The following is a 13042-nucleotide window of genomic DNA, read 5'->3' as shown; positions in this document are numbered from 1 at the left end:
CCAGAATTTCCACTGCTGACCCACAAAGTGGGGTTGCTTGGTCTTTGATAAACATCACCAGTTGTGACCTTAGCTCCAAAGCATAGTTCCACCGCTGCAAGTTAGAACTACTTTAGTAAAGATGTTCCTGCTCCCCCACCAGGAACTGTCAGACTGAAATGTGTGAATGTCTTAATTCATCTGAACCAGCAGAACTGAGTGCAGACTCTTTTCTTTGTATTGCTCTACCCCTTCTCTTTCTTTGCTAGCAGGTCATAGGAGACAGCAGAGTTTCCTGTGCATGCCTCCACTCTGTCCAGTATTGCCACGGCAGATTTCCACCCCTTTCTCAGTGTAGGCCTTTGCATATCTTGTCATATGGCCAAAATTCAAGCAATTGGGCTTTCCTAGGGAATGGGTGCTCAACAGGAGGTTGTAGAAGACAGTATGGTCCACAGGAAAGTCCTCTCTGCTCTTTAACTGCCTCTTCTAATACTTGATCTTCATTTAGCAAAGATGGCAAGATGTGTTTCCAGTAGGACAACTTTATATAAGGAAAACATTAGTTTAAATTAGTAGTGCATATTGCTGTGAACTGAAGACAACATTGAGCCAAAACAGATGACTTAAGTAACACAGAGTCCCTGTAACTTGTTGTTCCAAGCCAAACTTGAAAAAGTATTTGATATTACAGTGTTGAATTGCTCAATCAGTTTGGCAGCACTCAGAGACGTGCTGAGGGAGATCAGATGGTTGCAAAGGCAGGAGTGCTTTACAGAGAAACTAGTCATGGCCCAGGCGAGGCAGCTCTTTGAACCAGTCCTGTACGCTCTCAGGACTGAATTCTGTTATTAAGAGCTGCTTCGTATGAAGTGACCATAATATGCAGTATTCTTTTTTCTTTTCTTTCTTTTTCTTAAAGCGCAATAAAAAGAATTAAGAAGCTTGTTAAAATTAAAAAAGCTTAAAGTGGCAGCCAAAAGCCTAAAGTGCTTTCAAAGACGTTGCCTTAAAGTTTCCATACTAGATGGTCAAAGCAAGTGCTGCCTCTTACCTTTGAAAAAAGGGTTTGAGGAAACTCAGAAACAAAATGGCAGCGATAGTAACAAAGCATTCTCAGTATGGTTCACATCAGATTAAGGAAGCTATTACAAGTAGGAAGGCCTACTTACAAACTGTGGTGGAGCCTAAATGAAGGAAATGATAAACCAAAGTACAAACTAAGGGCAAAAATTATTTTTTTTTTTTTTTCCTTGAGGGAACAATTTTGCTTCACAAGATCTGTTGTTACAGGGCCTGCCTTAGGGTGAGAGTGCTGCTCTTCTCATGAGTGAATAATTGGCTAAGAAATAGGAAACAAATCGCAGAAATACTCTTTAATTTGTATGTTCAGCAGAGAGATGGAGAGTAATGCTAGAGGACAGTGGGGAAATCTCCTAAAGAAAGAGGATTTTCTTTTGATACAGAAAAAAGGTTTGGGAAATAAAAGTAGCAAATAGCAGTTTTGAAATAGAGAGGAAAGTACTACTAAGGATCATGCAGCTGATAATAGGTAACTCACTGCTACCAGCTGCTGTGGACCTTCAAATTTGTACCTGTTCAAAGCACCAGTTAGACAAACCGCTGGAAGAGAGGTTCACTGGGGAGTGTTCAGCACAAAGGTTCTTGTCCTGGCATACAAGGAAGTCCTCAAACCAGCAGATGTTAAAATCTGTAGAGGCAGGTTGAAGACATGTCACTGCATGCCTGCTCTGCCCTTTTGCCACTCAGAAATAAGATATTAAACTGAGTGTGATTTGTTGGTTGGGGTTTTTTTTCTTGCCTGGCTCTTAGGCCACTATGTTTTTGATTTCTGTCCTTTTTGGTACCTGCTAGGAAAGACTGCTATCACTTGCTGATTTTTTTTTTTTTTTTTTTTTTTTTTTTTTTTCTGAGAATATCATGCCTGTGTGCATTGTTCCACCAGGCAGGCTGACGGTGTCAGGATGTCGAGGTAAAGCAATGCAAATGGAAGATCTGAGTCAGATGCAGGCCTCCATGCCCTTAAAGTAAGCAGGGAGCACAATGGCAGCTTTTCAGAGAAAACGTAACCTCTTCTACCTTAGTGTTCTTCTGTGCTGTCTGCATGACTTTCTCCTAACTGACAGGGCCACCTAAAGCCATTTCTGCAGATAAGCAATAAGCTTCCTCAGCTGAAAGACTTTCCTTTAAAGCTCTCGAACTGCAAAGAGCCTGTTTGCTAAGTACCTATCTGACAGTTGTCACCTGACAGGTAACCTTCTACAAAAAGAGAATTGACCACCTGAGAGCTGTATTTCAGGGGACAGCCAGTAACTAGAACTTCCCTCTAAGGAAATCTATATTTGTGTTACTGTATTTTCCTTTGTGGCCTTTGCCATTGATCTCTCCAAACTCAAGGACTCCCATGAGCATAGACAGTTACGGAAGTGTCTCCTCCTTGGCTACTTTTTGCCCATTGTCCTTACACACCCTGAGGAACCCTGAGACCACACTGAAGCCCTGGGTTATCTACACCCCCTGTTGTTTGGATACAAGGACTTGTTCGGCTGTAACTCATGTTAGTATGTAGTGCATAGAAAGTTTCATTTCTTTGCGTTCTTTAACTCTGCTATTAGTCTCTTTTTCCTAGTAGTACCATCTAACATGGGATTGAGAGTAGCCTCACAGTGCACATAGAACATCTTTAGCTTTACCCTTTTATACTCTAGAGTGATGAGACATTGGAATGAGCACCAAATTAACTCTGTGAATAGATGTATTTCACAGCCCTGCCCCTTTTCTGCTTGAGGATGGGAGCTGGTAGGGCGTTGATAAGGGAAGAAAATAGATGCCATACCTCTACCAAGAGCTATAGAAACAGTATCTCACAGAAGTGGTTTCTGCCTTCAGTACTTTGTCCACAAAAAGAAGAGGTCGTAGTGTTCTGTTCTGAAAGTGCAGAGTTTGAATCATTGTTCTCATTCAGAATTGTAAATGCTTGGTTATTTCTGTCTTCTCTGGACAGATGGACCAGTCCCACTTCTAACACTGTGTACCACTTTCACTGATGTTGATGCTTATTTAAAAAAATCTCCCTGTTTAAAGCTTCTGGGCACATGGTCCCTGAAAAAGTCTTTTGTCCATACCATAGTGCTTCATGAGCTGTACACATACTGGTCTTTCCTGCAAGAACCACAGGTTAATCACAACCTTTGCAGTATAATAGTACGCAGGAGACTTCTTACTCATCCTGGTCAGAAAGCAGTTGAATTTTGGAAACACTGGCATCTCTGCAGAGTAACTCCCATTGTTCTTCATCTATTAGGAATACACCATGATATGGCGGGTCCCCTCAGCAGACCATTTGAGTTAACCATGAGTGGGTGCTGACAGACTCCATTCTCACGCCTATATTCTACAGATGGGAGTTCCCCTGTTTCCACCATCCCTCCAGAGCAGGTACTGATCCTGGGCTCCTTTAGACGTTATCCTCTTGATTTCTTCATTCCCTAGTCTGCAGTCTAGGTTTTATACCTTCCTCTGCCTCTTGCAGCCTGTAGCCTGAGAACAGGTAGGAGTATTCAGCCTGAGTGAATACGGGAGCTCCTTTTGACTTGATGCTTGTGCCGTATGTCCTTTCTGGTTTTATTGCTGACCACTCTGCTGGCTTGTGCTGCCAGGAATGTAAGGAAAAAAAATCTAGGCTGTTATTTACAGATGCAGGAAGCCCTTACCCCAGTCAGGATTTCTGCCTTTCAGGTCAGTTTGAAGACCTCCATCTGGTCTTGACTCTCCCAAAGGCATCTTTCCCATCACTTTGGATTGTGGTGTTAAGCTCTGTGTCAGGCCACAAGGAGGGCGCCAATTGCCTTCCCCTCCCTCTTATCAAGACCCACAAGCTCATAGCCCTATTGCCTCCCTGTTTAAAATGCCAGCGCTTTCTTACCATGTCTGTGCTCCATGCCTTGTGCTGGTTGAGCCCTAGTTGGAGGTGGTTCCTTCAGGTAGTAGGAAGTGCGTGGAGCTGAGTTGAGAACCAGGAGCTGTGGCTGCATAGAGCAGCGAGGTGTCACCAATCAAACTAACACAGGTGCCTCTTTGATGTGTTTTTATTTTGCATGTTTGAGTTCAAGCTCATGCAGAACAGTTCCCCCTCCCAGAAATCCTGGTTCTTGCTCAGGGCAAATTGGGAAGGCTCAAGTACCTCTTGTAGATGTTCTCCCTTCCTGGTCCCATTTCCTTTTTCAGCAGGAACAAAGTTGTGCCAGGGCTTAACCCTAGCTTTCTTACAAGGACAATACCTGCTTTCTCACGCTTGCCAGCAGCCTGTGTTTTCTTTCCCAAAGCCACGTAACACTGGAGAATACAAGTGCCATATGCAGTTTCCAGTGCCCTTTCATTTTTACAGTAAGACAAATGTATAGGGAATTTCCTCCCTTAGATTTGCAGCCATGGGGCAAAGCCAGGAAAGCTCAGGCATGGTCTTCTCAGGTATTTTTCCCAGCCGGATCCTGTGGTATATTGCCAGCAGTGGCTGATGTTTCATCATGACCTAGGCAGCCTTCTCAACATGACTGAGAAACAGTCCTCTGCAGGGCAACTGTTTTGAAGATTAATTTATGCCATTCCCATATTGTGACAGATTCTTCATAATGAAATACGGTTTTGGACCAATCCCAAAATTTGCCCCAAGGGTTTGGAAGCAATTTGATACCAAATATTCTAGAGGAAATTTTATTTAGCAGAAGTCCAGTAGACTTAAAAATGATAGTCCTTGCAGTAGTCTGTCTGTAGACCTTCCAGTGAATGTTGGAATACTAATTATTCACTGTAAGTGGCATCTATAGGAAAAAGACACAAGTTATATTGTAACAGGTTTGTGAATGCCTGTTGGAACCCATGACCAAGCTTTAGTCACTACTGCTTTTAAATTGCCTTTACTAGGCTCTAGGGAGTGAAGGATATTTGGAGCTGCTCTGTCCTGTTTCTCTCAGGGAGGGTGTGCAAAGGATAGTGGTAGCCAAAAGATCTGATCTCAGTATGCAAAGTGAGGATGCTCTGCAGGGTTGGAGTATACTGAAGCAGGTGACTGGCAAGAAACTGTTTTTCTTCCATTTTTAAACAATCAATCCTGTATTTTATTAGAGTAATTAATTTACTAACTGAATGCAAATTGTGAGGCTGTTCCCCTAATAGGAAAATACTAGAACTCTGAAATATTTTCTTTTCAGATATGTTCTTTACTAAATATTTCTGCCAGAAAAATAAGCATTGCAGATACTATTATTCCAAGAGAAGCCAGAACAGCATCTTTCTCTAGTTGTTGCTTGGCTCATCTGAGCTTATGCCCAAGAAGAAAAATTAGATACAGAGTCTTCTCTGTGGCTGGTGAGGATCACATAGTGGTCCTTTGCAGTTGTTTCCATGTAAGGTTGATTTTGCTAGTCTTTCACTTCCCTCTTCTAAGGAGCAATCCTCTTCTAGAAGATAAGTGATTAGTTTTATTTTCTGTAAATGAGCTCTGAAGTTCAAATTGAATCCCTGCCTCCGTCAGGTGAGGAGGCTCCATGGCACCCTAGAATAGAGTTGGAAAAGAGCAGAATTTCAGGCTGTCTTAAAGCCAGTTTAAATCTACAACTCAGCGTTAAAACTTGATTGTACTCTGGAACTGCAGAGAGAATTCCTTATGCAGAGAACTCTGCAAAATTTTTCCTCTTTTAGATTCAGCTAACTGCTGATTATGATTCCTGTCCTGAAGGACTTTTTGAGCAGAAAGGTTTAAATTAAGCTAATGAATATGGTTTTCACATACTGCATTTCAGCTTTCAAGTTAAGGTGAGCTGCTTGGAAAGGAAGACTCCAGCACTTGCAGAGGATACAGCCTTCACAGTCACAAATCTACATCAGCAGTTGTGATACAAGCTAGGACATACCCTTTGTTAATCTAGGGACGACTTGGGTTAATGAAAGAAGTTGAAGACTCTGCAGAAGGAGTGATTAAATTGCCATGCTATGCAGTGCATAGCATGTTAATCTTTTCTAGTGCATCTAAAATGACGTTCAGATTACTTAAACGGACTGCAACTTAGTGAATCTAATCCCTGGGGTACATGACTAAATTCAAATGCCAATGTTTTAATAAATTTAATGGGGAAAAACCTATAAATCAGTTCTGTGGTGTGTTTGGGTTTTTTTCCCTTGGAATTGGCTACACCTGGGGACCTTGAAACAAGGCCAATCTGAGTCAGAATGCTTATGCCAGCATTACTGGAAGTGATCCACCTTGCACCATGGGGTTGGGTTATAGGTTACTTGTCATCCCTGCCCACTAATAATAATGAACTATTTAGAAGAAGGAATTGTGTCTCTGTGGCAAGACATTAGCTGATGTTGGTGCATGTTGTATCTTTCAGGTTTCTTTGTGACAGTCAGAGGGATTTGGATGAGCTGCTGAGTTGCCTGCACCCACAAGGAGTAAGAGAAAGCCAGTTAAAGGAGCGTTTGGAGAAAAAGTGAGCCTGCTCTTTTTTTTTTTTTTTTTTTTTTTTTTTTTTTTTTTTTTTAGTGTGTCTTCTCAAAGTCAAAGCGTATCCTTGTCACAAAGCCGTTCCATTCCTGGAGCAGCATTCTGTGCTTTGTTTGATCATGCCTGTGCTGAAGAGGGAAGGATATTAAGGATGAGAAACTGCTGTTTTTCTTAGGCAGTAACTGCAGGTTCTTGTTAAATAATGCTCTAAGCTGTGAAGAGGTTCTGTCAGTCTTTGAGTAGCTCCTTGCAACTGGAAACAAAGGCAGTGCTGTTTCACTCAGAGCCAGAACTGCCACGTGCTTTCAAGCATCTTTCAAGGACTATTCTGCACTGGTGGAGCATGGAGATCATGATGGATAGCATTGTTGCTCCAGTGCCTGCACGGCTCATGGGGCTGTGGCCTGCATGTATTCAGAGGTTGGTTTTGATTTTCCAGGTATCAGGACATCGTGCACTCTATCCATTTGGCTCGGAAACAGAACCTGGGCCTCAAATCCTGTGATGGCAACCAGGAACTGCTGAACTACCTCCGAAGTGATCTAATTGAGGTTGCAACTCGGCTGCAAAAAGGAGGCCTGGGATATGTTGATGTGACACCAGAATATGAAGCAAGAGTGAGTAATCAGCAATGTAGTACTGAGCAAATCAAGCACAAGCTGATACTTTCTGTAGGTCTTGAGTCTTTTGTTTTCCCCAGACAATTTTCTCATGTGTCCTTTCTTTCTAAACTAGTATTTCAATGTTATGAAGATGCTGGCTTGAGGTCCTTTTAGTGTAGGTGTATCATAATGTTGGAGCTAGGTGTCCTGCGCAGCTGTTAAACTGTCCCTTTTCCTTCGTCTGGTGGTATACTTCCTCATGGAGCATCAGCAGAACTCTTTGTAACTTCTTCAGAGCCAGCATATCTTGTTGAGACAGCAGTTTCCCATTTTGGAGTGTTGGATAATTTTTGGTTGTTTTGGTTTTTTTTTTTATAAATTCAAACCACTTTAGGCTCGGGGTAATGATTGTATCCCTGTTCCAGGACCTAAAGGGTGTTCATGGGTATGTGAGCACAAGGAGGTTACTGTGCAGTAAACCAAAATATGCGGTTTTAGTGCTCTGGCTAGTTCAGCCTAACTCAGATGAGTGTTACTGGTGCACTGAGTGTCTTTAGGGGGGGGATAAATGTGCCTCATATGGATAGAGTACACACTCTTGTGACTAGCGCATGCTCCCCCTACCAAGTGACATTGGCTTGGAATGGTTAAAGCTCTGGTTTAGCTGCACCCGGAGTCACTGCAGAGACTTCCCTGTGTAGATGAGACCATAAGTATTAAGAGGAGGGGAAAAGTGAAGTCACTGAAGGAGCGGAAGAACAGTTTAGTGCTTGGTCATGATGGATTTGGGATTTTTCGTGTGGGGTTCTTTGTTTTTTTTGAAGGCGTGATGTTTTTTTCTGAACAGTGCTATGCATGATCATCAGCTAGGTATGAACTAGCAGAACCAACAGCAATATGCTGATTCCATAACCAAATACGGTAGATGTGATAATTAATGCAGTGTTCATATGTATCAATTTGCAGGGCAGACCCACCTAAACCAGCACAGAGTAACATCCAACTGTTATGTGATCGTATGCTCTTCCTAACAGGTATACTCACTAGAGAGCCTGAAGGATTTTGGAGAGTGTGTGATAGCACTCCAGGCTGGCGTTGTTAAGAAGTTTCTGCAAGGTTTCATGGCCCCCAAGCAGAAGAGAAGGAACCAAGGAGAGGACTATATTGCCAAGGCTGAGGAGATAGATGAAGACAAGAAAATGGCAGAAGAAGCTAAGGTATTGCTCACTTCAGGGCTCTGTTTCAGTCTCGTAGTACAGCTCTTTGAGCAGGGACAATAAGCTTCATCGGGTACTAAATCCTGAACAGCTTCTCCTCATTCCAAGTTTGGAGTGCAGTGGGTTTGTTGTTTTTACGGCCGGGTGTTCCCTGACTATATTGAAGAGTAAAGGTATTGGCAAAATGAAAATCGTGCTGAGGAATTACAGTAATTCTTTCTGTGGACAGGAAATAATGTTTGACTTCCTTCAAGTATAAATTGGGTACTTTAATAAAAGCATATTATGGAGCATTTTTACACAACAGGAGTTGTATCTGTCAAGAGAGGATTGATGGTGGCTTAATGCCTTTGATCCATAAAGGAGAGACACGCTGAGGTTTTGGTGACTGCAAGGGAGTTAAGTTCAGGTAAATATCAGTGTTGTGCAGGAAGAGACACTAGCCATCATATGCATGGAGACACCCATAGAAGATGACAAACTGTGGATTGCACACAGCTTGCCTGGACATCTGAGGAAACACACCATATGTGCCTGAAGTAGAGAAGTGGTATTGTGGGGCTGAGTACATAGCCTTCCAAATCAAAGTTCAGATGGGATGGAGAAGGGCTGTGGAGGATTTGGTAGGGTCCTGCAGGCAGTTGAGCTGTACCAGTGTGTCATCCTAAGAGGGATAATGTGCAGGGGTGGTTTCTATGCTCTTTAAGTTGAATGAGCCATTAGTGCCTCATGACAAGACTTTCCCCACTGCCCCCCCCAAGTCCCCTGCCCTGATTGATATTTCAGAAGAACTAGCAAGATCAGGATTGGAACAACAGAAGCATTTGAAATTGCCAACTTAAAAACCGAAGTCCTAGATGCTTGACTGGTTCTGGGTGTGGGTTTTCTGGGGTGTGGTTTAGGTTTTTGTTTTGTTTTTTTGTGTGGTGGTTTGGTTTTTTTTAACATCTCACTGTATGCTGAACATCAAGTCTTTGCTATGCTGTGGCATTGCCATGTTAGCAAGATATTTGGATAGACACTAGAAATTTTCAATTTCCCAGTTGTCCTGAGTGTTTCAACTTTGTTAACTCTGAGTCTTTGAGTCCTTAGTGCAAAGGGAATGGAAGGCTACCTTATCCTAAAAGCTATCAGCAGAATACAGAGCTGTAAAAATCAGTTCTGTCTGAGACAGTGTTTGGATCATCACATTTCCTGCATCTACAGCAATACCATATCGTGCCCTACTATCATGTGTCTTATAGCTATAACCATAAGGGTTGTACTTGTAAAGCATACTTTAAGGGTAACATCAGATTTACTATGACATCTAAATGGTTAGTAATTTAGCAGCATGAGCTCTGTATTTGAGCCCTGGTCACTTCCCTACTATTGCTAAAGCTGTATCAGGTTTCAAACCCAAGCTTTTATTTGCCTGAAAATTGAGCCATTTTGATCGTTAATGTTGGTTAGTTTCTTCATTCTGCCTTAGACCATTGCTGTCTCTCTTAATAACATGGTTACCAGGCATTGTTTGTTACAGTAAGGCCAGGCTTGCGTAGTGTGCTTCATTCTAGCAATTGCAGAATTTTCAGCTACAGCAACCTAGTTAGACAAAGTGCTCTGTGTGGCTGAAGCTGCCTGATTTGTACTTTCTCCTCTGTAAACCAGCTGGAACAGTAGGATTTCTGAATATTGCTGTACTTTAAATCATAAGTTGGGGTTTTTTTCCTAATATTACCTAATTTGTCTAATGTGACTGCATACTTAGCTATACAACTGAGCCTTATAGGTGTATGGCTACAGATTTAAGTATTGCCAGTCTGAGTATGCAGTCATGCAGATGTCCCTCCAGAGCACTAACTTCTGTCCTGTGCTGATGTCTCTGGAGCATTTATTTAACGCGGTGCAGTGGTTCAGTGCTTTCTTATATCTGGCTTAGAGCTTTCTAGACACTTGTGGTAGTACAAGCAATGTTCAACTTTTGTTGGATTTTGGGGTTGGTTTCTTGGGTGTGTGGTTTTGGGGTTTTTTGGGGGTTGGGGTTTTTTTTTGCCTCAGTTTATCTACAATGAGCTTTCTTTTTGCCAAAGCAGAAAACCCTTATAGGTGACCTTGAAGGAGCAGCCCAGATCTTAGATATAGTTATCCATTGAAAAAAAACTGACTGACTAGGCTTTTAAAGACAAATCTCTTGCATGGGTCAAGAATTATGAAGTCTTTTAGAGCCAGAACTGCACTGAGAGAGAAAGCAGGTAAAATACAGCATAGCCATACTGGAAAAACACACTTAATATACTTACAGACTATACAAGTGAATTTGCAGTCCTGTGGTATGGTTATGTCTCATTTTCCCTGTGAGAAACAAGTTATGGCTTAATAAGCACCCGTTTGCTGACATAATTGTCTACACTGAGGGTTCCTGCTGGCTCAGCTACATAGCTAGAGAGCATACTGCTGGGCGGCGATGTAGACCTGGCTTATGGCTGTTTCTGCAAATTAGTCTTGTATCTCTGTTTCTGCAGATGTTGCCACTTCTAGTGGCAGTACCGCTCTGGACTATCCCAGAACAGGACAGGGACTATGTGACCTCTTGGCAGCATGAGATTGCAGCACAGCCACCTGAGCATAGTGAAGAACACTGGTATATTATCCATCACTGCCACTGGCTTTCAGTGGTGTTTGCAAGGGAGAAATCTAGGGTGTCAGTTCACCTGCAGACAATACCTCAAAGACCAGCTTCACAACCAAGCAACTGCAGTTTCAGCTGTTCAGGGGGATTTCTGTCGTCTTAGGATACCAACTGGGGAGTCTTTCAAACTGGAGGTTTGTCCACCTTTACCAAAGCAGACATTTTCTGTCACTGAAGTTGAAATGTGACTGAGGACTTCTCCTTCAGTATTTTTGTTTTCAGTCTTCTTTCAGTCTCCTGTTTTGCCTAGTTGGCAGTCTGAACTCCCTTGATAATGGTACTGCTAAAATGCCATAGTCTCATGATGCTTGGGAAGCAAGGCTAAAAATCTGTTAAATTCCACAGGCTTGAGGAGAAAGATCTAAGCAAAACTTGCCAACAGTTTTTGCAGATTTATCTTGGCCCAGCAGTTACCCAGTGTGTTAACAGCAAAACCCATGGAACAGTTACTTGGAAAATCAATTACACAGTATGTGAAGCACCTCAACAATGTTCTGCAAAGAAATAGCACAGTGCTGTGTAATCTGCCACAGTAGGCTGTGCAGGTTTCCGTTTGTCTTGAATGTCTCAGGTTCCAGGTTCCACACTAGCAATGGCAGCAAGGATGCTGGCATTTTAGAATAGCTTGTGTTTTTTTTCCAAGCATCTAATATATGCTGTGCTTCCTCAAATTCAGTCAGAGGAGAATGTGCAACTCTGCAAAAATCCTGGGTTTTGTTTGGCTCCCAAATTGCTGTCAGCTGCAGAGTTTAAATTTTCCCATCTGACACTTCACTGTTTGTTTTCTCATTCTCCTGGGGTAGAAGAACATTTAACTTGAGTCCTATTATGTCCCTGTCATGTCTAGGCCATCACCTCATTGTTGTAAAGCAAAGGATTAACGTTGGAGTTGAACATGCAGTGGCTCTGGATTACTTCTCTGTTCTGGTGCATTTCCGATTTGCCACAACGTTGTTTCTAAACCTCCAGAGCTGAGTTTGAGATTTCACATGAGGCTTGCTATGTGCGGACTCCAGCAGTTGCCTTCATGCAAATCTCAGGTTTAATGCTTTCACCCTCACTTGCAGCTAACTCGGGGATTTCACGTGCACTGAGGCCATCTTGTCTCAGGAAAACAGCTGGTTTCATATTTGGGGCTCCAGGTGCTTTGCCTGTCAAATCTGACTGTAGCTGATGTCACGGTCCCCTCTGCCAGCTGAGCAGCGTGGAGGACCGGGAGGACCGAGTGTTGCGGTGGCCTCGGGTGTCTGCGGTACCCGCTGGAGGGCAGCACAGGCCGCTCCAGCACACCATGCTCCAGTGCTGGTGCCAGCTGTCTCCGAACTTTCATCCTGTGTTTTACAGTTCTAGGTTTCTGCCTTTTATTTTCTTAGCCTGATGATTATTTGGGTTAGACTTTCAGAGCAGGAATTTAGTGGAGTTCACATAGGTTATTTCAGCCTGGCCGTGAAATGCAAAAGGGCTCTACTGTTATGAACAAACTGTCTGATCCAGTGAGGCTGGTTATGGATAAACCACAAATAGGACTGCTGAGGCTGTATAGAAGAAAAGAAATATAGAGTTGAGCTTTGGTTAAGGGCCCCAGCTAAAGGATATAAAAACATCTTCAGACTGTAGCAAGCTGTGCCTGTGCTTCGTTGTAAGCTGTTAGGTCTGTCTGCAGGTTGCTTCAGCCATGGAGAAGTGGAAGACAGCAATCCGTGAGGCCCAGACCTTCTCCCGTATGCACGTGCTGCTCGGGATGCTGGATGCCTGTATCAAGTGGGATATGTCAGCAGAGAATGCCAGATGCAAAGTGTGTCGCAAGAAAGGTATGCATTCCTGCCCCACGTCTGCGCAACAGTTGGAAGCTGTCACCTCTCCATGCCCTGCTTAGGCAACATGCCCTTGTAGTCTGTCACTCTGTCTTTGGCTGTATTTTGAGTTTTGAACATCAGGATTTAATCAGAAGCGCTGATCTCACAGAAGCGTTTGACCCGAACTCCAATAAACCATTCTTACAAAACTGATACACGGTCTTGCAGAACATTGCAGAGCTGCCGTCCCC

The 13042-nt window shown here is 43.0% G+C and overlaps 1 protein-coding gene across 3 annotated transcripts in view; it reads left to right on the top strand.

The window, feature by feature from the left end:
- BAZ1B (bromodomain adjacent to zinc finger domain 1B) overlaps positions 1–13042 on the top strand; it is a 50558-nt gene that overhangs the window by 27078 nt on the left and 10438 nt on the right. For all 3 annotated transcript variants that reach the window (XM_055794621.1, XM_055794620.1, XM_055794622.1), the window contains exons 11-14: positions 6393–6491; positions 6945–7122; positions 8142–8324; positions 12659–12806. In XM_055794621.1, the coding sequence (XP_055650596.1) occupies positions 6393–6491; positions 6945–7122; positions 8142–8324; positions 12659–12806 (608 nt within the window). The remainder of the gene's footprint in view (positions 1–6392; positions 6492–6944; positions 7123–8141; positions 8325–12658; positions 12807–13042) is intronic.

The sequence above is a fragment of the Falco peregrinus genome, chromosome 2 (genome assembly GCF_023634155.1).
Source record: "Falco peregrinus isolate bFalPer1 chromosome 2, bFalPer1.pri, whole genome shotgun sequence".
In the NCBI taxonomy this organism is placed as follows: domain Eukaryota; kingdom Metazoa; phylum Chordata; class Aves; order Falconiformes; family Falconidae; genus Falco; species Falco peregrinus.
The sequence above is the reverse complement of the archived record's forward strand: the minus strand, read 5'-3'. Positions and strand labels throughout refer to the sequence as shown.